Source organism: Trachypithecus francoisi, unplaced genomic scaffold (assembly GCF_009764315.1).
Source record: "Trachypithecus francoisi isolate TF-2019V2 unplaced genomic scaffold, Tfra_2.0 Lachesis_group5, whole genome shotgun sequence".
Taxonomy (NCBI): Eukaryota; Metazoa; Chordata; class Mammalia; order Primates; family Cercopithecidae; genus Trachypithecus; species Trachypithecus francoisi.
Genome location: NW_022681470.1, coordinates 28568566 through 28594961, shown reverse-complemented (window position 1 = coordinate 28594961; position 26396 = coordinate 28568566). Strand labels below are relative to the sequence as shown.

Here is a 26396-nt window from a genome sequence, read left to right as displayed (position 1 = left end):
AATGATTTTCTTTTTCTTTCTTAGCTGTATATAAAATAATGCTGCATCTTAAGTTTGTGACATCTTTGATGGGTAAAATACAGTAGGTTATGGTAAATACAGAACCTATATATGTGATACACGACCAAAGGTGCCACTGAAGTAAAACCCACAAATGCCAAATACTTGGATGATGGGGATGTTTTTGACACTCAGTCATGTGAGTTTGGAACCTATTAAAAACGTCCAAATTATTATTTGGATAATAAATATGATGAATAATAAATATTATTCCAAAAAGAGATTATATTTAAATAAAAATAGATCCAAAGGAGGTATGGAAAAATTTATGAGTGACAATACTATAAATATACAAAAACTAGTTTGGGTGCCTCCAACCTTAGCATAGAGTTAATATCTGAAAGAAAAACAATGTGTCCTGCGTCTCCCCATGACATGCCACTTGGCTATTAGCAGAAGAATCATGGACTGGATAAACCAGGGATGCAGCCTACTGGAGACTATCGCAGATGTGACTTCATATCCCAAATATATGAGGTTTCAAGCATGAACTGTCATATTAAAATACAATTTTTTAGTGAAATAAAGCAATGAGGGAGGGGCAAGAAGCAGAGTATCCCTCAACTACTTAACCAGTAGCCGTTTTCACAATGGATTAGCCAGAATTATATCAAATTTCAAAAGCAATCACCTCTAACATAGACACAAGTTTTCTTCAAGTCAGTTCAAAGGCTGACCTTCAGCTCCTTTATCCTTTAGGGAGCCCTGCCCTAAAGGCCACACTCCTATCCCTGTCCTAAGTGTTCCAGGCTCTTCTCTACATGCTGTGTGGAGTTCCTGCTGACTTCAAAGGCTGAACTCCATGTGTGGTTACACACGTCACTTAAAAGTTTAAAAACATTTAGCCTTTGTTGGAACCTTATGTGCACCTAAACTTTTAAAATAAGACCTAAAAGCAGCTTTTAAAACAAGACCCTAAAAGTACAACTGAGTGTGACTGCTTTGACAGTGATACCTACCTCTCATGATCTATGGGCCATCTCAGCACACTGACCATGTAGAACACCTACTATGTGACAGTTATAATGTGGCATGCCTAAAGACCAAAGGACCCAGATAACATGATGCCATAGAAGCTTATAATAAAATGGGGCATATGAAATAACTTATATTTAAAACGTCCATACATTCTATTTGAAAAGTACGAGTACGGATTATTTAAAAAAAAAAAAAAAAAAAAAGCATATGAACAAAAGAAAAATTAATTTAAACTTGAAAATTAGGAAAACTTTATAGAGGAAGTAATATGTCAACTTCAACTTACCAATTCTTCTACGTAAGTCTGTGAGATCTTTGAGGGAAAGGATAATTATCCTCATCTTTGGAACCACAGTAGTTGGCACAATTCTTAGGCATGTAGCAAACACTCAGTACAGATTTAATGGATTCAGTTGAAACAGGAAGAATAGAAGGAGCAAAAGCATTCTAGATGGAGGGAATGGTATGAGTGATGACACAAAGGAGAGAAAGTACAAGGACTGTTTCAGAGAATGGCTACCTATGATGTATAAAGGAAATGGAAAATTATGCTGGGAAGTAGTTGGTGGCCAGGTCATTAAAAGCTTTTAAAGTTATTCCAAGAAGTTAGGATTGTATTGTGTAGGGAAAGGGAGTGATTAGAGTTTGCGAGAATTCTGGCAAGAGTATTTAGAATGACTAAGGTGGGGGTTGACGCTGGAAGAACTGATGCTACTAAATAAGTTATAAGGATAAATCAGGCAAGAGGAAAGCTCTGAGCTGGGACAACAGCAACAGAAATGGAAGGGCACCAACAGAGAGCAAAGGCACCACTCAAGTAGAACGCACAAAATTTAGTAGATGTGGGGAAAGGAAAGATGAAGAAAATATGAAAGCTTCAAGGTTTGTTGATTAAGAGAATACACAGAGGAAATGACCTCTCTGGGGAAGATACTGAATCCATTAGTAAAAGTATGAGTATTTACATTGAAATCTCAACATGGATCTGAAAATGTAGGAAAGGGATCCAGACTCAAGATCCAAGCTAAACCCTGCTAAGCCCACCCAGCTAAACCCTGATGAGAAGTGAGATCACAGAGAAAGGAAGCTACTGTATCTGCTGTTATAAAATATGAGACATTGTTTTTTACTCACCTCTAAAGGAATGTGTATAAATAAAAATGTTTCTTAATCCTTGAAGATAACAAAACTGTCTAAGTGATCATATTTCACTTTTTCCCCTAATGGGGTGTTTACATGTGTTTAATCCTATTATTAGGTCAATATTTAGGTTTGGGGATTTTTCATTTTCCATGTCTTGGTTTTATCTTACTTTTTTTCTCTTGGTCCTGCCTCTTCAGTTCTTTTCTCTTTTTTTTTTTTTTTTTTGAGACAGGGTCTCGCTCTGTCACCCAGGTTGGAATGCAGTGGCATGATCACGGCCAACTGCAGCCTCAACCTCCCGGTCTCAAGAGATCCTCCAGTCCCAGCCTCTCAAGTACTGGGAGTACAGGCATGCAGCACTATACCTGGCTAATTCTTGTATTTTCTTGTAGAGATGAGGTTTCACCATGTTGCCCAGGCTTGTCTGGAACTCCTGGGCTCAAGTGATCTGCCTGCCTCAGCCTCCCAGAGTACTGGGGTTACAGGCATGAGCCACCTCACCACCCAGCCCTGCCTCTTCACTTCTATTTTACTTCACTGTTTTATTTTAAATGTCCAATAATTCCATAAATAGTTATAGAAAAGAATGAATAAATGAATACAGTTTGTAGGAAGCCACCTCAATTCCTTTGCAGAAAAGGAAGACATAAATAAATTTAAATTTAAAAATAATTTCATTTGCAGAGAAGATAAATAACTTCTTATGAACTACAAGAATGTCTCTGTCCAATTAAGAAAACCCACTAGATTTTAAATAAGTCTGTATTTTAAAAGGCAAATTAATGAATGATTAATTTCATTACAAAACAATTTAGCCTCACAAAAAGATTCTCATTCTAAATTTGGAACTCCAAGCTATACAATTAGTTTTTTTTAATTTAAGCAAGAATTAGAAAATTTTTGGCAAGCAAAACTGAAGATTAAAGCATTACTAACATAATAATGTAAATCAATAATAAAACACTATTTACAAATATTCAATCTATATAAAAATTTTTGAGGGAATTTATTGAAAAAAGCAAGCCACACAACGACAATTCCACAATAAGTGTTGTGCCTCATTCCAAACAGAGGTGTCTGTTGCATATTTATAAACTATGATCTCTTTATGCCTCTCTTGGTTCCTGCCTAATAGGAAAGCCCCTTTTTCTAAGCTCGGGGCCTACACTTAACACACTATGCTTCCACAAGTCCTGTCTGTTCTATAGACAACTGGCAGTTTGTCCTCTAGGCTGGCAAGCCTTATCATGAGCTCTGTTAGCTTCTTTTAACCAGTTACCAGGTCTTGTCCTCCTTACTGGCACAGCTCCTTAATGTTCAGGCAGCTGGAGACCTTAATGGAAAATAGGTAGGGTAGATCGGAATATATATGTATTTTTTCCTTCTATACCAAATGTGTTCTTCCACTCACTACCCACAGGTCCAAACCAGGAAATTACCTTTTGGAAAAACAGGCTTCAGTTATAGGTTTTTGTAATTTGTCTTAAATGGTATGCCAAGAACACGCAGCATTTTAAATACAGCAGGTGTCCTTTCAATCCCTGCAATGAAAGCAATCTCTCAGCCATGTTTTGAAGTACCATCTTCACTTAAGTACTATTTTTAAATGATCATTTATTGATGAGTATATTAGACATTTAAAACCCACTTTTTAGACTCTGCAAAGGGAATTTAGATAATGTTTATTGACTCCATTCTGCAGATGAGTAAACAAACCAAGAAAGCCACACAGATTTCAAAGTCCTTGGCATTTTGCACATATAGCCCAGACTCTCTGGATAACTATTATGTGTTCAAAGAGCTCATTCATTCAGTAAGGCTCATACTAAGTATCTCCAGTTTTTCAACACATATTTAGTAAATACCTTTTACCTGTGGGCTTAATCAAGTAGAGGTGATAGCTAGTTCTTGTAAGTAGAGTTAGACTGGCAACGGGGAATCCAAAGAGCCTTCCATGTAGAGGGGAACATGTGTAACGCTATGGAGACATGAAAGGGCTTGCTGCATTCTAGGAACCTGAGTTGTTCAGCAGGACTACATACCCCAGTGCATAGAAGGAGAAGGAGAGAACAGACACAAAGGCAGATGGCAGATCATGAAGGAAACTCTACAGCATGCTAAGAAGCTGGGTGATGGGGATTTTAACAGTAGAGTGGTTGGATAACACATGCATTTTAGAAAATTCATGTAACTGTTGTTGACTTATGAAAAGGGAAATTTCATAAATATTTTGAATATATTTCTCTGCTAAGCTCACATTCCCATTTCCTCAAATAGTCTTTGTATACCTTTTCTTGTTTTTCTGCCCCTCCCTCTGCTTCCTACCCTACCATCGGCTGATGCTATCACTTCATCAAACTGGAGCTTCCCTACATTCCCCAACAGATCTATACACCCTTCTTGTCTGCACCAGCTTCTTTACCTTTCAGTTACAGTGGATAAGATACCCCTACTCCTCTGCGGGAGTCCCACCTCACAATACTTTCTCAAGCATGTCCTACCTCTCTCTCCTGCCTTTCTGTACTTTGTCATCTGTATCTTCTTCTTGGTCTTACCTTACTTCTTGGGTCTTACTTCTGGGTCATTCCCACTAGCAAACAAAAATGCTCTAATATCTCCCATCAAAAAAAGCATCCCCTTTGAATGTTATGTATTGTTTTTAAAAAACAAAAAAAAAAGCACACCCTCCTTTGCCCTACACTCTCCTCCAACTTCTCAGAAGAGTTATCTACACTATCTGTCCCCATTTATTCACCTCTCATTTCCTCAACCCACTCCAGTCAGGCTTCCCAATTCCTACCACTCCGATAAAAGTACTCTTTTCTCTCAGTTCGAAAGAGTCTCTAGATTCTTTCTCCTTCTTAGGCTCCTTTGCAGGGTCCTTCTTCTACTGCTTCTCTTTCCCTTCTTTCACATACTCTCCCTCAAAGAGTGATTTAACTCTGTACTAAGATTTTCTTTTAATTGAGATGTAATTTAAAGATCATAAAAGTTACCCTTTGGAAGTGTAATTTGGTGATTTTTTAGTATATTCATGATATTATAAAACACTGTCTCTATTTAATTCCAGAACATTTTTATCACCCAAGAAAAATTCCATACCCATTACCAGTCATTCTCTATTCCTTCCTATCCCTAGGCCCTGGCAAACACCAATCTGCTTTCTGTTTCTACTCTATACGTTTCATATAAATGGAATAATATATTCTGTGGCCTCTTGCATTGACTTATTTCACTTAGTTTATAATGTTTTTAAGATTTATCCATGTTGTAGCATGCATGTATCAGTACTTAATTCCCTTTTATGGTTGAATAATACTCTATTGTATTCAATGTATGTCACATTTTGTTTATTCTTTGATCAATTGATGGGCATTTGGGTGTTTCCACCTTTGGGCTATTATGAACAATGCTACTATAAACATTTATGCACAAGTTTTTGCAAGTACATATTTGTGTTTTAATTTGTCTTCAGCATGAATCTAGGAGTTGAATTGCTTTGTATAACATTAAGATAACTATGTTTAACTTTTGAGGAGTTTGCCAAACTGTTTTCCAAAGTGTCTGTACAATCTGACACTCCCACCAGTAATGTATGAGTGTTCCAATTTCTCCACATCCTCACCAGCAGTTGTTATTATCCATCCTTTTTATCATAGCCATCCTAGTGAGATATCTGGTGGCATATCATTGCATTTTAATTTGCTTCCCTACTGACTACTGATGTTGAGCATCTTTCCATGTGCATATTATCTATTTACACATTCTTTAGGAAATCAAGTCTTCTATTTTTTTAATTGGGTTGTCTTATTATTGTTGTGTTATAAGAGTTCCTTATAACATATATAATTTGCAAAATTTTCCCCCCATTCTCTGGGTTATCTTTTCACATCCTTAATAGTGTCCCTTGAAGCACAAAAGTTTTTAATTTTGATGCTGTTCAGTTTAACAATTTTTTATTTTGTCACTTATGCTTTGGGCATCATAGCTAAGAAATTACTGTCTAATCTAAAATCGCCAAGATTTATACTTGTGTTTTCTTCTAAGAATTTTGTAGCTTTAGCTCTTACATTTAGGTCTTTGATCCATTTTGAGTTAATCTGTATATATGATGTGAGGTAGGGGCCGCAATGTATTCTTTTGCACATGGATATACTGCTATCCCAGTACCATTTGTTGAAAAGGCTACTCTTTCCTCCATTGAATTGTCTTGGTACTCTCGTTAAAAATCAATTGACCACGAATGTAACAGTTTATTTCTGGACTCTCAAGTCTATTCCATTCATTTAGTATGTGTATCTTCATGCCAGTATTACACTGATTTGTAGTAAGTTTTAGAACTGGAAAGTGTGAGTCCTTCAACTTAATTGTTTTGTTTTGCTTTCAACATTGTTTTGGCCATTCTGAATCCTACACAACCCCATAAAAATTTTAAGATCAGTTTGTCGATTTCTGCAAAAATGGTATCTAGAATTTTAATAGAAATTTCATTGAGTCTGCAGATGGATTTGAGGTGTATTGCCATTTTAACACTTAAGTCTTCAAGTTCATGAACATAGGATATCTTTCCATTTTAGCTGGTCTTCTTTAATTTTTTTCAATGATGTTGCATAGTTTTTGGTGTACAGTCTTAAGGTTTTAAATATCAATGATATATTGACAAGTACTGATTAACATCTTCAGTTAAACTCTCCTCTGTGCCCCAGGCTCTTATATCCAACCACCTGCAAACCTTACAGGCTCTAACATGCCCAAATCCATACCCTAGATGTTCAACTCCCAACTTTTTTCTCAGTCTTCCAACTATACCAGTCACAAGTCAAAAGCTTGAGAGTCGTTTTTCATTCTTCCCTTCCCCATCTAGTCCATCAGCAAGTCATGATGACTGTACTTCCAAAACATTTGTGGACTCTTTACACTTCTTTCCATTTCCACTGCCACTCCCTAATCAAAGATATCATTATCACCCACCTAGACAAATGCAAAAGATTCCTAACCCATCTCTCTGCTGCTACTTTGTCTGCCTCCCATTCATTATCATCACAGCATCTAGTGCAATGCAAGTCTAATGGAAATATAAGCCATGCAAATAATTTTAAATGTTCTAATAGCCACATTACAAAAAGTAAAAAGAAGCAAGTAAAATTAAACAATACATTTTATTTAGCCCAATTTCTCCAAATTATAATCATTTCAATATGTATTAATAATCAATATAAAATCATTAATAAGGCAGTTTGTATTCTTTTTCATAGCAAATCTCTGAAATTTCATGTGTATTTTACACTTAGAGCACATCTCAACTTGGATGCTAAAATTTTTATCAGAAATACCTGATCTATATTTAAAGTTCACAAAGTTTATAGTTGGAAAAAGTAGCTTCATGTGCCAAAACATACTTAACTGAATTCATTATGTTTTAAATGTAGATTTAAAGTAATTAAAATTAAATTGGAAATTCAGTTTATCAGTAGCATTAGTTGCAATAGCTGCATGGGGTAGTGACTATTGTCTTGAAAAGCACTGACCTAGAGTAATCTTTCTCTAATGTAAATCAGATTACATAACTAACCTGATTAAAATCCTTCCTTCAGTCACTTACCATAGCACTCTGGATAAAATCTATTTTTGGCACCAACAGAGCCTACCTAAACTTCCCTCTGCTATCTTTCCTTGCTATAATTCTCCCTCTCGACTGAGCTCTGGAGACACTGACTTACCTTAAGTTCCTCCAACACATAGACTTCTGTGACCCCTCAAAGTCTTAGTACATACTATTCCTTCTGCAAGGAATGCTTTTTACTAGCTCTTCTTATGACTGATTCCTTGTCCTTCAGCTGAAATGTCATCTAATCAGACTGAATTCCCTGACCAACCGATAAATACATCCCTCTCTGCCATGTTCTATCACTATCCTGATCATTCCTGTCATGGCATCCATACTGATTTATAATTATACGTTTTTATTAGTTTATTATATGTCTCTTCTTTAGACTGCAAGCTCTGAAATGACAAGGAGTGTGCTTTTTCACTTATTACTGTCTTTCTGGTGCTTAAGACAGTGCCTGGCACACAGTGGATGTTCAATAAAAGGCATCATATGTCGCAGATAAATCAGGTATGAAAAAGGCTGAAAGCTCTCCATTATATTTGTAGATTAACGCATTCAATATTTACTCAGAAATTACCATATGCTAGAAGTGAAAATCAACAAATAAATAAAAGAGACTCTACACTCAAGAGGCTCACAATTTAGTGATAGAAGCAGATAAGATAATTTAACACAATGTGGTAAGTATAACGTGAGAGAAATGCTCAAAGAATGATGTGTACCCAGAAGAGGGACAAGAAACCTAGGAGACATGAGGAGGTGGGAGGCAGTTGGGGTACCCCACAGGAAAGGAGACCCAAATTCAAGATAATAATAGTGGGGTGAAAAACAATAATGACATGAACAAAGGCAATGAAATAGTGTGGTGGGTGTCTAGGTGGTACACTATGCAGCCAGGTAAAAGAATAACAACCCACAACCTGGAGAGGCTGGGCTACACAGGGCCTTGTATGACATCCCAAGAAGCTTTGATGATTTTATGCTGTTGGCATTAGGAACTGAAAATTTTTAACTATGACAGTGATGTGATTTAATTTGAATTCCATATCAATTATGCTATGGCTGTGTGAAAGCCAGATTGGAAGGTTACAGATGGGGAAAGTATTATGAGTCTATTGTTATAGTCCAGAAGATGAATGATGACAACTTGTATTCAGTCAGTAGTTGTAGGAATTAAGCATAGATGATCAGTTTCAGACATATGTGGAAAGTAAATTAAGCTTTCTGGAGGTCGTTGGTGACCTTGGGAAGGGCAGTTTCAGTGTACTGACGGGGAAGGAAGACACGCTGCATTCCTTATCCTCAGCTGCAGAAATAATGGGAATTGTGGAAGTGGTGATTAATAGCTCCCATATCTGGCTGCTTATCAGGAGCACGAGGAGAGCTTCTGAAAAATACTGATTACCCTGGCTTACCTCCAGACCCACTGAGTGGGCCTCCCTCAGTGGAGCCCAGGAACCTTTATTTCATAAGTTTCTCAGGTAAATCTTACACAGATATCCATATACTTCTTTGGGAGATGCTGGGATGGACCAATCTTTTCAGTATCATAATCTGTTTTTTCAAATCCATTAGGTTCCTGCATTCAGACAGTGAGAGTTGTGTGACGGTTATGAAGGGAAGGAAAGCTAAGTCAGCAGCTGAAGAGGGCAAAGGTTAAGATGGGAGAATCACAAGTAGCTTACATCACTAAGAAAATGAAGAGAGATGTATAGGTGAAAGAATAGATATCTCAAAAACTGAGGCACTGGGCCGGGCGCGGTGGCTCAAGCCTGTAATCCCAGCACTTTGGGAGGCCGAGACGGGCGGATCACGAGGTCAGGAGATCGAGACCACCCTGGCTAACATGGTGAAACCCCGTCTCTAGTAAAAAATACAAAAAACTAGCCGGGTGAGGTGGCGGCGCCTATAGTCCCAGCTACTTGGGAGGCTGAGGCAGGAGAATGGCGGGAAGCCGGGAGGCGGAGCTTGCAGTGAACAGAGATCGTGCCACTGCACTCCAGCCTGGCGACAGAGCGAGACTCCGTCTCAAAAAAAAAGAAAAAAAAAAAAAAAACTGAGGCACATGGGCTAAGGTAACTAGTTTATCAAGCTAAGAATATTAGTGCATCAGTCAACTGTTTCTCATAAATGTAAAAATAAATCTCTTATTTAAACCCATGATCCTCACTCTCTGTACCAACCCATCTAAGTCAGATCAACAATTTAATTAGCAAAAACTCAATAAAAGTTAAGTACTTGTATTAGTCTGTTCAAGCTACCATAACAAAATACCACATGCTGGGTCATTTAAATAAAAGAGATTTATTTATTAAAGTTCTGGAAGCGAGAAGTCCAAAATTAAGATTCAGCTGGTTCAGGTTCTGGTGTGGGCTGTCTTCCTGACTTGAACAGAACTAGAAAAAAAACTATTTTAAAATTCAAATGGAACCAAAAAAGAGCCCAAATAGCCAAGGCAATGCTAAGCAAAAAGAACACAGCTAAAGTAATTATACTACCTGACTTCAAACTATACTACAGGGCGACAGTAATCAAAACAACATGGTACTGGTACAAAAACAAACACATAGACTGATGGGACAGAATACAGAATAGAGAGCCCAGAAATAAGTCCACATACCTACGACTATCTGATCTTCAACAAAGCTGACAAAAACAAGCAATGCGGAAAGGACTACCTATTCAATAAATAGTGCTGGGATAACTGGTTAGCCATATGCAGAAGATTGAAGCTGGACCCCTTCCTTACACCATATATAAAAATCAACTCAAGATAGATTAAGGACTTAAAAGTAAAACTCAAAATTATAAAAACCCTGGAAGACAACTTAGGCAATACCATCTGAGACGTAGGAATGGGCAAAGAGTTCATAACAAAGACACCAAAAGCAATCACAACAAAAGCAAAAATTGACAAGAGGGATTCTAACTAAACTTAAGAGCTTCTGCAAAAGAAACTATCAATAGAGTAAACAACAACCTACAGAATGAGAGAAAATTTTTGCAAACTATGCATCTGACAAAGGTCTAATATCCAGCATCTGTAAGTAACTTAAACAAATTTACAAGAAAAAAGTGGGCAAAGGACACGAACAGATATTTTTCAAAAGAAGACATACATACAGCCAACAGGAATATGAAAAAATAAAAAATAAAAAAACAGCTCAACATCACTGATCATCATAAAAATGCAAATCAAAACCACAATGAAGATACCATCTCACACCAGTCAGAATGGCTATTATATAAAAGTCAAAAAATAACAGATGCTGACAAGGATATGGAGAAATGGTAACACTTATACACTGTTGGTGAGAGTGTAAATTAGTTCAACCATTGCAGAAAGGTGTATGGCAATTCCTCAAAGAACTAAAAGCAGAAGTACCATTCAATCCAACAATCCCATTACTGGGTATATACTCAGAGAAATATAACTCATTCTACCATAAAGACACACGAATATGAATGTTCACTGCAGCACTATTCACAATAGCAAAGACATGGAATCAACCTAAATGCCCATTAGTGACAGACTGGATAAAGAAAATGTGGTACATATACACCATGGAATACTATGTAGCCTTAAAGGAATGAGATTATGTTCTTTGCAGGAACACAGATGGAGCTGGAGACCGCTATGTTTAGCAAGCTAACGCAGAAGCAGAAAACCAAATGCTGCCTGTTCTCACTCATTAGCGGGAGCTAAATGATTAGAACTCACAAACACAAAGGAAACAATAGACACTGGGGCCTCCTTGAGGGTGAAGGGTGGGAGAAAGGAGAGGATCAGAAAAAATAACTATTAGGTACTAGATTCAGTACCTGGGTGAAGAAATAATCTGCACAACAAGCCCCCATGACACGAGTTTACCTATAAAACAAACCTGCACATGTGCCCCTGAACCTAAAATAATAATTTTTTAAAAAGGAAAAATTGGGACGGAGGCTCACACCTGTAATCCCAGCACTCTGGGAGGTGGAGGCAGGTGAATCACCTGAGGTCAGAAGTTTGAGACCAACCTAGCCAACATGGTGAAACCCTATCTCTACAAAAATAAATAAATAAATAAATAAATAAATAAATAAAATTAGCCTGGCATGCTGGCGGGTGCCTGTAATCCCAGCTACTCAGGAGGCTGAAGCAGGAGAATCGCTTGAATCCTTGAATCTGGGAGGCGGAGGTCTTTCAAATTTTCTTTGGAGAGTCCAAGAAAGATTCCATGTAAACTAGCAGTATTTGAAATGGGCATTAAATAGTAAGAATTTGATAGATTGAGCCGAGATCACGCCACTGCACTCCAGCCTGGGTGACAAGAACAAGACTCTGTCTCAAAAAAAAAGGAAAAATTGTTCTTTTCCTTTGATCATCCAGAACACTCTGCACCTCTAAAGGCACCCAAATTCTGTCTAAACTTCCATCCCCAATAATAACACTCATAAACAGGTAACTATGTTACCATGTGACAGATACTCTCCTAAGTGTTTTACATGTATTAATTTAATTTTTACAACCACCACATGAGGAGGGTACTACTATTGTCCCATTGTACCGGTGAGGAAGCTGAGGCACAGGCAGGTTAAGTGACTACTTAGCTCGCAGAACTATTAAGTGGCAGAACGGGGATGTGAACCCAGGGAGTCAGGCTCCACAGAATACATGTTCTTTACCTTAACACTGTGTAAGTTCTGACTACACTCTATGCTAGTCTATACTAGATTCTGTTAAGGGCAAATATTTTTTTTTCTATCCCAAAACAGTATCTTTCACAAAGTAGGAACTCAAGTATAGGTTGATTGTTTGAACTCCTTTTGGTCACAAAATATGCTCTACTCAAGCTATGCCTGTTCTTAAGTAATCAGAAATGGCCACTGCATACACAGAAAAGATGAAAATAAAATGAGATGAAAACCTCTGGGAGGAGTGGAAAGCAAAAGTTGAATGGGTAGAAAGTTTTGAAAACCAAGTAGAGATTTTACAGAGTCCAGAGGGGACTGCAGGTTATTGAGGACAGAGATATTAAACTTGTGCTTTGGAAGATTAACCTGAGAGCAGCAATGTTTACATGTAATCGATGAATAAGAAATGGAGAGAGTGAGAGGGCAGGATGCTGTCAGAGTTATCCCACGTGCGAAAGGAGGACAGCTGAGACTCTGATGGTCAGAATGGGAAGAAAGAGGAAAAGGTGTTTCCTTTATTCAAAAAGATGTTTTGAATAAAGAAATTACAATATGTGTTAGATATAGGAAGATTTTAAAAATAAAAAAGGAAACTAAACTATGTTTATTTTCTAAGTTTCTAGACTGGTACACCACTGAAAGAAACTGCATCAATTAGAAAAGCAGATTTTAAAATTGAGCTTTTTTAAAAAATAAATAAATAAATAAATAAATACAGACCAGGCACAGTGGCTCATGCCTGTAATCCCAGCACTTTGGGAGGCCAAGGCAGGAGAATTACTTGAGCCCAGGAAGGAGTTCAAGACCAGCCTGGGCAACATAGGGAGACCCTGTGTCTACAAAAAAAATTTTTTTAATTAGCTGGGCATGGTGGCGCGCACTTGTGGTCTCAGCTACTCGGAAGGCTGAGGTGGGAGGATCTCATCAGCCAGGGAGATTGAGGCTGCAGTAAGCAGTTTTCCTGCCATTGTCCCATAGCCTGAGTGACAGAGCTAGACCCTGTCTCAAAAAAAAAAAAAAGAAGAATAAATACAGTTTACCTCTAAAACACCCTTAACCACAGCTGCTTCATGGAATTAGCCATTCCATACGCTGACAGGCATAATGATTTTTTGAAGGGCTAGACCCAGAGAGGTCTTAACTCTTTTATAAGTCTGTCATTTCTTACCTACCTACAGATAACCTATAGAAAACACACATTTTTTTAATGTGTTTTTTTAATGTTTTAATGCCAGGTTTCTGGCATCCATCAAGCCTAATCATAGACTGTTTAAGACAAACAAACAAACAACAGCAATGAAAAAAACCTTCAAAGTCCTTTTGCTCAACACCCCTCCTGACTACACCATGCCAAGCAGCCAGCAAGTCATCAATCGCCAGTCTCTACCCTTATGGGGATGGAATACTTACTGTTTCACAGGCAATCCATCCCATGTTTTAAAGTGTTCTATTGAACAGTCTCCCCCACGTTAAGTTTAAGTCTGTCTGCCTGTAACGTTCACCCATTTGTTCTAATGATGTCTTCTGGGGAGATACTGAGTCAGTCTAATCCTTTTCCAAGTAACAGCTCCTCAAATATTTAGAGACAGTATCATGAACTCACCAACTATTCTCTGACAAATGTCTCTCATAACAATTGTTAGCCTGGGTATCCTGACAACACAGTGCATAGCAATCCTGTACCCACTGGATCAGCAAGCTCGTTGAAGGAGCTGCTGCATATCAGAGCCTCGCGCAATTCCTGGCAATCCTGTACCCACTGGATCAGCAAGCTCGTTGAAGGAGCTGCTGCATATCAGAGCTTCGCGCAATTCCTGGCATACTGTGGACTCGCAACATATGATTCTTTGTAAATGACTCAGTAAATGGACAAATCCATCTGCTAATAGAATTTTCAAACATGTCCTTTCTTAACTGGTTGTATCATCTACCTACAAACAACTTTATTAAATTCTGTCTGTCCTCAAAACTCAAATAAATTTCATATAAAGAAAATACAAATTCAGAAGTAATCTGGAAGATAGACAGGTAAATGAAACATCTTACTAGGAAACCTCAATAGGGGAAAGGCATTTGTATGGTATACATATAATGCATTTTGGAATGTCTGAATTTGTATTACATGTACATATCACTTTTTCAATTAAAAGACATAAATAATAAAGTGATTTATTTATTATTAAAATAATAAAGTTATTTCCATTTTAATTCATCCTAGTGGAATAGTAATGGTATAGCGTGAATTGTGTCTTCTCTAATAAAAAGATGTGTCCTGGGCTGGGCGCGGTGGCTCACGTCTGTAATCCCAGCACTTTGGGAGGTCGAGGCGGGCAGATCACGAGGTCAGGAGATTGAGACCACCCTGGCTAACACAGTGAAACCCTGTCTCTACTAAAAAAAAAAAAAAAATACAAAAAAATGAGCCGGGCGTGGTGGCAGGTGCTTGTAGTCCCAGCTACTCAGGAGGCTGAGGCAGGAGAATGGCGTGAACCCAGGAGGCAGAGCTTACAGTGAGTGGAGATCAGGCCACTGCACTCCAGCCTGGGCAACAGAGCGAGACTCTGTCTCAAAAAAAAAAAAAGATACGTTCTGCCATTTAAACAGAGAATAACCAAATAAACACCTAGAAGTAATATTAGATTTAATCTAGACCAGAGGCATTCAACAATTTTGAGGATAACCCACAGTAAGAAATACATTTTATATTGCAGCCTAGTATGCATATACAAATATGCAACTAATACAAAACTTTCACAAAGCAGTACTTATAACTACCTTGGATGTAGTCTGATACTTTGTTTAACACTGTCAAACACAATCTCACTAAATTGACATCATGGCCCACTATTAGGTCACAATCTACAGTTTAAAAAACACCATTCAGGCCGGGTGCAGTGGCTCACGCCTATAATCCCAGTATTTTGGGAGGCCAAGGTGGGCAGATCACCTGAAGTCAGGAGTTCAAGACCAGCCTGGCCAACATAGTGAAATCCCATTTCTACTAAACATATGAAAATTAGCCAGGTGTGGTGGCGCACCCCTGTAGTCCCAGCTACTTAGGAGGCTGAGGCATGAGAATTTCTTGAACCTGGGAGGCAGAGGTTGCAGTGAGCCGAGATCACACCATTCACTGTACTTCAGCCTGGGCGACAGAGCGAGACTCAGTCTGAAAAAAAAAACCACTGTTCTAATCCAAGCCCACTCTACTATTCTCGACCAATTTATTGATGACAAAGGTTATGTTTCAGCTTAGATAAATGGCTTGTACAGAGTCAAGTAGCTGATTCATTCAGTTAGCTCCTGCCATATGCCAGCACTGCACTATGGAAAATGATAAAGGAGACACAGCTCCTGGCTTCATGGAAACTGCAAATAGTTGGGCAGACAGATGAGGCAACCAACTGTTCAGCAGATTCCTGTGCAGTGAAGTATTAACAAGGGCCACCAAGGAGGGGCCTCTAAATCAGACAGAGAGAGCTGAGGAAGACCAGCAGATGACAGCAGAGGCCAGACTAAACCCAGCTCTCACTGTTCTTGGCGTGCAACCTTACTTACCTTTGGCACACCTTCAACAAATACGCAGGGACCACCTGCCACAGGGATTTGGGGGGGAACCAAATACACCCCAAACTAACTCATTCACAAATACTCCTAATTCCCACAGCAGTTGAACCTTATGGGTCTTTTCTCTTCGTATGTCCCTACAATCTAGTGGACACTCACAAAAGCATTGCTTCCTCCTTCTCATCTCCCCTCTTGCTCTGCAAGCGAGGAACTCATGATCCTTCTGCCACTTCCCTTCTTAATTGACTCTGGGGGAAAAAAAAACAAAGCCCTAAGAGAATATTTAACATTCAAAGTACATAATTCAAATCAAGTACCCACACATACATTTTACATGATATGTTTTTAGGATTAAATAAACAGGCTAAAGTTTCTTTTTTTTTTTTTGAGACGGAGTCTCGCTCTGTCGCCCAGGCTGGAGTGCAGTGGCCGGATCTCAGCTCACTGCAAGCTCCGTCTCCCGGGTTTACGCCATTCTCCTGCCTCAGCCTCCCGAGTAGCTGGGACTACAGGCACCCGCCACCTCGCCCGGCTAGTTTTTTGTATTTTTTAGTAGAGACGGGGTTTCACCGTGTTAGCCAGGATGGTCTCGATCTCCTGACCTGGTGATCCGCCCGTCTCGGCCTCCCAAAGTGCTGGGATTACAGGCTTGAGCCATCGCGCCCGGCTAAAGTTTCTTAAGTTGAATTTAGAAGGACTTCAGTATGCAGGTCATTCTATTGGTATTTAGATGAGAATGCAGAAATCTCACCACACAATTGTTGCTGTCCTGGTAGTAGGACTCAGAACCATGCTAGGATCCATAAAAATAATTGCAAGCCTTTGCCCCTCTTTTCAAAATATGAAGAGAATGGGTCTCAGTTTTATTAACCAGAAAACATAAACAGACACACATATACAGGGTTCTAAACCTCCACTAGATAAGAAACCCAAAGCTATCCTTTTCAAAGCTTCTGAGGTATATCTAGTAACTTAAAAATAATGTAATTCCAAATAGAACCAGCTAACTAGCTCAGCGCTAAAACTGACGGTTAACAAGTTATGGGAATGTCAACCAAATCAGAATATGAATCTTTACACTGGAAAAAAAAAAAAAAAAAGAGCTATTGGGTATTATTTCAACATCTACTACAAAAATGTTGATACTTCTTTTAAGGTTTAATTACATCTTACTTCCTGAACCCTTGGCTGTAGATGTTTTCTATGGGCTCAGACCATACTCTTGCTAAGTAGTTCTGCTTCACCAACTAGACTTCCTCAATTGTTTTTCTCTCTTCTAGCCCACCTTTGCCTGCAATTTCATCTAACACTTCCAAAAAAAAAGGAACATGCTAAGAATGGTTTACTTTATATCACAGAAACGAATATCTTCCTTAAAATCTATTCTCTAGGAAAAAGCTAAAAATAATGTCAGAAAAATTCATTTGAATTCTATTATCTCTGTTATTAATTCTATTTTGTTCATTAATCTTTAGTACTCACCATGTGACTGCTAGTATGTCACCTAACTTTTTTCCAGCTTAATCTTCTTTTATTTCTAAATTAAAGTAAACAAAACATGCTTTTGCTATCTTCTCACAGAAATTCGAAAGATTAATGAAATAATAGAAACTGCTTTGGAACTCTTGGAAGGGAAGAGTATACAAACTGGGTTCACTTTGCATATATTGATTTAAAAAAAAACAAGAACACACTGTGACAATGCATTTAACGAATGTGGGCAACGCTTTCTTTAAAGAAGGCTCAAATATATTCTATTAGCCTTGTCTACAAGTAAGCATTTTGATGCAACTGTAATTTTCCAACATTCACAAAAAGAATTTGCAAATACGCATTACCATCTGCCTCAACTTACTTTTGTTTTTAAAATACTCAAAAAATGTCCAGTCTAAATAAATGATTTAAATTAAGAGCAATCAGTTATTGAATGCATACTATGGGCCAGGCACTTGATACCATCTTACTCAGAACTCGCACACAGATTAAAAGGTGAAGTCTGCAATCTCTATTTTGCAGATGAAGAAACTGAGGCCAAGTGAGGCTAGGTTCCGTAATGAGGAGCCATGCTACCAGCGAGAGTCAGAGGCAGGACTCAAGAGCAGCCAGCAAAGCCTGCACTCCATCACCACACTGTGATGATTCCTCTTCAAATATTCACTTTTGGGGAATCTAAAAAAACAAGCACCATAAACAAGTTTAGTCACCTACTAAATTACTTATTAAATACATTAGTCTTTCAATTCCAAGCCACTGAAAGGATAAACAATGAGGTCCTTCAGAAGCCCTGGCTACTGCTATCATGTATTTATATGCTATTCATGGGTATATCATGACCTTGAAGCAGCGGGAAATAAAAATGACACACTGTCACAAAGGAGCACTGAGGCACATTTTCAACCCTTGGAAATAGAGGACTTGCAGCAGGGATATTAGGGAAAAACAAGATCTAAAGCAATCCTGTATCATTCATATAATTCAGGAATTAAATGTATCATTATTTTCCTCAACAACTGCTCTGTTTTTATCAATTAACACTAAAGATTTAACACATTAATGCTTGCTGAAAAATTAATTGTTAAAATAATCTCTATAACATTAATGGACCTCAATGTCATTCAATGCACTCTAAGAATACAAACACACACACACAAAGAATAGAAAACAGGCAAACTGAAGGAAGCAGATTTGCTACACAAAAATATCTTTAATTTACCTAAAAGTTCACCCACTTGTTTAAATAATCACATTTCCATTTAGATTTATTTATATACAACTTTTCAGAAGCTTGTGTTGGTTTAAGCAAGGCCTATTGATGACCATCTCAGGCATATCTTTCTAGCTAATGCCCACCTTGTGGATAAATATTAATAATGTGTAAAAACATCCAATATCTTATTTAGTCTTTTCCTGGGCCCATCTGTTCCCTAAAAGTCACGCTTTACTCATGAGTGTGCTATTTCAGTCAAATTAACTTGCCTAAGTCTGAGAAAAATTCTGCTCCCTGTCTCCACTATTCTGTATGGGGAAAAAAAAAAATGTAATAAAATGTAATGTCACTGCTGGTCAACTATGAAGAAGAGTAATGAAGGAGAGTATCATGGAAGAGAAAAAGGCTGGCCCAATGCAAAGGGATGGGAAAAGGAGGAGGCAGGGTTAGGGTTGGAGGGAGGTGCTCTAAAACAATAAGAGGAGGAAGAGAAGATGATGAACTGGCACAGGCCTCCCAGTTCCTAACATTAAGTTCCAAACTTAGCTCTGATTTTTTCTGACCTTGGCCAAATCTCTGGTTCTCTGTATCTTACTGTGGCTCCAGCAAGTTAGAGAAAATCAAGCCAGAGGAAAGCTTCTTATAATAATGTCATCAAATGTCAGTCTTGCTACTAATAGAGGAAGAAAAGCTAAGCTACTTATGACCACACACACACACACACACACACACAGAGTAATAAATATGGTATTAATGAACCCTCTAATTTGTTGGAAATGATTTGTAATTCGTGAAATGCAAATCATTTGGTGTCAATTCCTTTACCCTCCTCCCATTCTAAACAATTCATTCCATTTTCAGGTTTGCCTTTAGGACATTTTCCCTGACTTTTGTATCTTCGACTTATTCTACTCCTTTAACTAAATGACTTATTCTTTAAAACGAAAATAGAATTCACCTCCCTTAAGTATTAGTGTCTTGGAGGTCCTTATAAAATAGTTGATCTGATCCATCCCACTCTCAATTAACCTTCACTGCATCCAGTTATATTTTTAATGTCTCCAACCTCTTTTTTTTTCCTTGCTGCTCTGCTTTAGGGCCCTCTCCAATGTACAGTATCTCTTTGTGATACAGTCACAGTCTAAATTCAATGCCTTGTTGTCAACTCAGAAACTGAGCCACAGATCACCACCTTCCTGCTTTGACATAGATACTTCAGTACATGCAGGCTTGAGCTAAAATGATACTGGCTGCCAGATGACACTGGAAACTCATATATTGCCTACTTTCCACTTATATTCAGTTCAATTTCAGAACTGTAGTTTTTCAGGGATTTTTGTAAAAATAAATTGACATACTATAATTTTTATCCTGATTAGTTTGCATTATATCTGACTACCTTCATTTTACATATGCATTTGAAAGTTGTCTCATACTTTATCCTGTCAGTTCTCTTTTTATACATACATCAGCTTCATATTTTCTTGTATATTCTTATCCAGTATACTTAGAACTCAATAAATACATGTTCATTGGTTTTATGTGTCCATATTTCTCAGGAGTTCCAGTAGGAGTCATACTGAATGCCAGCTTGGCTGCTTACTAGCCATATGATTCTGGGTGAATGACTTGTCTCTCCAACCCTGAATTTTCTCCCCCTATTGACATGGGGATATGGAAACAGGTAAGGAATAGAAGGTATGAAAAGTGTCTAGCAGAATCCATGTCTGCCACCCCATAATGGCTAAGCAAATGTTGGCCCCCTTTTTCTCCTCTACTTTATAAAATGTATTTAGTATAACATAATCCATAAGAATTTTTAAATCAATGCAGAGAGTGTGAGAAATTGCAATGCAAACTTGGACTAGGATAAATTGCAAAACTTTGGCCATACAGAAAATTAAATTGGATCATTCTATATAGCATATGAGCTTGGGACTCTCTTGACTTGGCTCTGGTAGCAGAGGAAAAAAAATAATCTATTTCTTTCTAGATACTTGAAGTCCCTCTAAAATAAATCACAATAATAAATAAAACTTCATAATTTAACTTACTAGCCTTGCAAAAGGTACTACCTAAGAAGAATACCTAACACTCTAAATGTATGCTCCATTGAAGAGAACCCGATAGCCTACCCTCTAATCCAGATAAAGATTAAGTTTCCATTCCTCCAAGGTTCTGGGTGACTGCCCAAACTTCATTTGTAAAGAAGTTAAATCAAGTGCATTTTTGGATAACTGTTAATCATAAGTAGATTCCAAAACAGAGATATCCTATCCAGTCCAGTTACCTTAGTTGTATTGCTTCTCACACATTATTAATTTAAAAAAGAATTCATTTGATGGTGGTAATTAAATACCACCAACTATTAATTTGTGATAACCTAAATGTATATTATATAATGTTAATTCAGCAAAAATATTTTTGTGATTTCAAGTTCTACCAATTCATCGTTGGATGAAGAAAAGTTCATGTTTTGACACTTTATTTATAGACCCTTGGGAACTATGAAGTATGGTTCTCAATAATTATGACATTTTAATTCTTAGCACCATTTATCTAATAATACTTAGAAGCAATTTCTTGAAAAATATCAGCATAATCACTTTTAAAAATTTTTTTATTTCATCCTCATTAAATCACAAAACTTTTTCTATTTGTGCAGAATTGAGAGTCTATTTACAACTCAGACTAGAATAAAATAATATGGACTCTTCTGCCTATATAATTAGCATTGAAAAACTAATGCTTCTAACAAGTGTGTCATTTTAAAACATCTGCGTATTAGCAACTACTACAGTTTTCACTTAACACCTCTATAAATGAGTTATATGCACTCTAAAAACATACTTAATCCAATTACATTTTAAAACTCTCTTTACCGATGTCTAATATACCAAAGAAAAATACTTATCTTTTAATAAATGTTGCTTCTACCTAAGGGGTCACCTCAAATTTTCTATGAAACGAGGCAAGGTAAACATATATAAATATGAATAAAATCATTAACATAGTTAACTTCTTGTTTACTATTATTATTTGAGGCAGAGTCTTGCTCTGTCAGCCATGCCGGAGTGCAGTGGCACAATCATGGCTCACTACAGCTTTGACCTCCTGGACTCAAGTGATCCTCCTACCTCAGCATCCCGAGTAGTTGGCACTACAGGCATGCTCCACCATACCTGGCTAAATTTTTTTGGTTTTTTGTAGAGACAAGATCTCACTATGTTGCCTAGACTGGTCTCAAACTCCTGGGCTCAAGCAATCCTCCTGTCTTGGCTTCCCAAATGCTGGGGTTACAGGCATGAACACTGTGCCTGGCCAGCTTCTTATTAATACAGGCAGCATTTATATAGGGAGCAAGAAAGAAGTTAAAAGTATTTATCAGAGGAAATGGTAAACCTCAATATGGAGGATGCAATATGGCACAGAGATTCTAGAGCATGGGTTATAGTGATCAATACCTCTAGTTGAATCTTAGCTCCACTGTTTTTATATTAAATTAAATTATCCTTGAGTGAGTTACTCAAACTCTCTAAATCTTAATTTCCTCTTCTGTAAAATGGAAATCATAAGAGTACCTACCTCTTCGGGGTTTTATGAGGACTAAACGAGATTATTCATATAAAAGCACCCAGAATAGTACCTACACATAACAAGCACTCAATAAATGTTAACCATTATTATCATCACCACTGTACTATAAATATATGCATATGTATAATGAAAATAGTTGAATTAATTTAATTCCTCTGTATACAAACCAGACCAATAGGCAGACCCAAGCCAGCTAGTAAACCCCTGTGTTGAGATTATAGGTCTCAGGTTCTATTCATTAGATCTTAAGCTGCCTCTCATTGCCAACATATATCTCATCCTGCACCACCAAAAGAACAATCTGGTTACTCATGCTATATCAAATTAATATGCAAGTTCATCACTTCAGCAAGAAAATCACAAACAAGTGGTTCATTCATGACCCATTTTATTCATAACAATCTCAAACCTGTCACCCAAAAACCAGCTTTTACAGCAACCACTAAATGAAGGAAACATATTCACATCCGAATTCATTCATTGGTGTCAAAAAAACTCAATATAAACAAACTATCTGAGAGAAGATACAGTTAGTCCACTAAATAAGGATTGCTGAGAAAATGCATCATTATTTTGTAGAGAAGAAGCTTCAGTCAAGAGCAAACATAATTAATTTACACAAGTGATGACCCTTGGTTTTTATGGCTGCATTCAATAACTGCACATTAGATCAGAGTCTTAAAATGAAAACAGTTTCGTGTAAAAGAGTAAAGTTGCATCCTTAGGAAAGAAACGTATTTTTATTGCAAAATTCCTGGATAATGACAAGAAAGCGCTAAGATGTTATAGTAGAAAATGGATACAATTTTTTCCACCTAGGCTGAATATCTTATCAAAATAGAAAACTCCATTTTCCCTAAGGTTGGCTTATAATTGGAAATTAGATTCCTCAATAATTTAATGACTGAAATCTTTATTAAAGTCAAATGACCTTCCTAATTAAATTTTCTCCTTAATATATAAGCTCTGCTAGGCAGGTGTTATCTCTACATATAATACAGACTTTACATATGGATTAAATGACCTTTTTCCTCTACGTTCACCCTTTTCTTTGATTTGACATTCTAACGGTTTATTAGTGGTAAAACTTTTTAAAGTACAACAAATTACTAATGCATTCTGGTAAGTGTTCTGATTGTTATACTTGTAATGTCCCTATTTTTTATTCCATCTTGAAAAATATTCAAGCTTAAATATTTTACTCTTCTATACTTCTTTCTTCAAATTATCATTTCAAAAGAACATAGCTAGTGTGGGGAAATGTGTACAATTTTATTATAACATTAAGAAGAATGTTAGGATTTCAAAACCTAGAAAGTAGAATTGTGATATGTGCATACAATTGACATTAAGTTCAACAGCTCTGACTACAAACAATACACTTACATCTAATACAGGCTCATCCAAGTAAATATATGGAAGATGCATAAAAATATGGTAATTTCATTTGAAATACTTACAATTTTAATCTTTAAGTATTTGTTTAAAAAAAACAAAAACAGTTAAATAACTCTTAAGGTGTCATGACAAAAATGCCCTGGCATTTGGAAAGCCAAAAATATATTATCAAAACTTACTCTTTGGATGTCACTTTAAATCTAGTAAATTTCACTGGCAACAAATCAAAGAAAGTAACTGTTATATGTTTGAAATAACACATTTATCCATCACTTCACCAGAAGGCTAAGATGACGTAGGCAAAATGCTTTACCTTCACTTTGCTCATTAATCAAAAAAATATGTAAAAATGGGGTGTAGTGATTAAGTGAATTACTCAAGGATACAAAGCAATTTTACTTTATTAGGTTTCTTATCTTTCTAGTTCATACAGGAAAAAAAAGTATCATCTGAAAGATGGAACATCATTTGAGAGAAAGGAATATGTACTTTATGAACACTGACATTTCCAAAGGAAATGTGGGCATATCCAGCTCTAAATTTTACACATCACCAAACACTAACAAAAAAAGAAAAAAAGAACAGAAACAGGAACCTTCTGCATCCCAAGTCACGAATGAGTCAAATAAAAAGAATAAAGTACAATCTCGCCAGCATTTTTTCTTGGATACTGAACATTTCTACCTGGTTTTCTACTACTAGGAAACAGATTTCAGCTTTCATAATGCTTTCAAATGGGCTCTTCTTAGCAAATGTCTGACTCTTCAGTCTAGGCCATTAAGGTAACTTAATCCCTCAAGAATTGCTCAGTGGAAGAAATGCTCATTCCCAATTCAAAAATTAATTCCTTAGCTGTTTCTGTATTAAGAGTCATGAGGAAAACCACAGCTACAATTTAGATTCAGAATGTTATCTTGAAGGCTAGCAAGACAAATAGGAGCTTAGAGAACGGAAGATGATGCTGGGGGAGGGGGCGCAGTGAGAGTGCGAGAAAGATGCTGGTCAGTTCCGAGATGATGCAGGAATGACATGGCACCTGGACAACACAAGTCCACCCACTGCCAAGTCTGTGCCTAGGGCTCTCTCACAGTTGTCTGGAGCTGTGAATAGGTGCACACGCAAACACACCACCTTTTATTCTTCGACTCTCCGGGAGGAGAATGGTGGGGGAGCGTCTCTGGATAAAGCTTCACCACAACAAACGACGTCTTTCTCCTCGCACCCCGCCTCCCCAGCTAGAGGCAGGCAACAGTAGACAGCTGAGAGGAACGAGAACCCAGGCAGAAGGAAAGCATCTCCATCTAGGGGAGGGGGCTCGGGGGATAAAGCCCCACAGCCTCGCAGGGAGCCTCGCGGAGGGCGACAGGAAAAGGAGGCGGGTGTTGAGCCGGGAAAACAGGAGAGGGGCACTGGGAAGCTTTCGGCGCGCTACGCAGGGAGGCTGCCCGGGGCTGGCGCGCACCGAGGGGGTGGGGGTCGATCCCGGGGCGGAACCCTCCCCCGACTCCCCGACTGGAGGACAGGGAGGAAATGGCTTTGTATCGCACGATGAAAGGCAGGCAGGAGGGCCACCAGGCGGGGGGTGGCAGGGGACGGAGGATGCCCAGAGCTGGAGGACCCCGCCCGCCCCACGGACACCGCCACTCTGCGCCCCATTCCACCGCAGCGCCTGGTCCACCCACCCCCTGGCTCCCGCTGCCGGTCCACGTTCCAACGGCCCGGAGCGGGGTCGCCCCCCGCCGCATCCTCACTCACCGCCCTGCGCGCTCACCTGCCCACGAAGTTCTCGAGCACCGAGCTCTTGCCGGCGCTCTGGCCGCCCACCACGGCGATCTGCGGCAGCTCCAGCAGGCAGCTCTGTCCCAGCGCCGAAAAGGCGTCCTGCAGACGGTTCACCAGTGGGATCAGCTCCTCCATCTCCCGGTTCCCCATCTTGCCCGAGGGGCCGGCGACCAGCTCGCCTCTACGACCTGACCGGGAGTAGGGGCCGCGCTGCCCTGGCTGCGGCTGCTGCGCCGGGCTCAGCCCGCCGGGTCCTGGCGCAGACGTCGGAGCCCGCCGCCAGCCCGCCGCTTGGCTCTGACAGCTAACGGCTCGCAGCGCGCCTGCGCGGGCGAGCAGGGGCGTGGCCTGGCTCCGCGATGCCCCGCCCCCGGTCCGCGGCTGCCCCGCCCCGGGCGTCCCAGCCCACCACCCGGCCCCGCGCGCAAGCACTGCCTCCCAGCTGCGGCCAGATGCCACGGCCTCTGCGTTCTGTGGCCAAGGCTCAGAGGCCAAGTTACAGCGCCAGGTCAGTGAATGGCATGAAATCAGCAGCCGCGGCAGCGTTGTTCTCTTTCAGCGGCTACCAAGCCAAAGCCCAGTGGAAAGCACTATCTCCGCTAACACCACCACACGGTCACCAGCAAGAGCAGCACCGCCGCCGCCACCACGGGGCACCGCTGCCAGAGTACACTTCCCAAAAGGATATCTCTGTCACGCCCTTCTCCAGAACCGCGATGACTCCTCGCAGGGTGGCAGGCCTGTTGGAGTCTAAATTCTTCATGCGACATCCATCTAAGGCCCTGAGTGGTCTGACCTTACCTAATTCTTCATCTGTAATGACTTGTCCTCCCCAGCCCCGCATAAGCACAGGTAGAGTCTGTAGGGTTTACCTGCCCC

At 39.0% G+C, this 26396-nt stretch overlaps 1 protein-coding gene across 8 annotated transcripts in view; it reads right to left on the bottom strand.

Annotated features, from left to right (window-relative positions):
- DNM3 (dynamin 3) overlaps positions 1 to 25833 on the bottom strand; it is a 589217-nt gene extending 563384 nt beyond the window's left edge. For all 8 annotated transcript variants that reach the window (XM_033200233.1, XM_033200237.1, XM_033200230.1 and 5 more), the window contains exon 1: positions 25507 to 25833. In XM_033200233.1, the coding sequence (XP_033056124.1) occupies positions 25507 to 25667 (161 nt within the window). In that variant the 5' untranslated portion in view covers positions 25668 to 25833. The remainder of the gene's footprint in view (positions 1 to 25506) is intronic.
- Between the last annotated feature and the right edge of the window lie 563 nt (positions 25834 to 26396).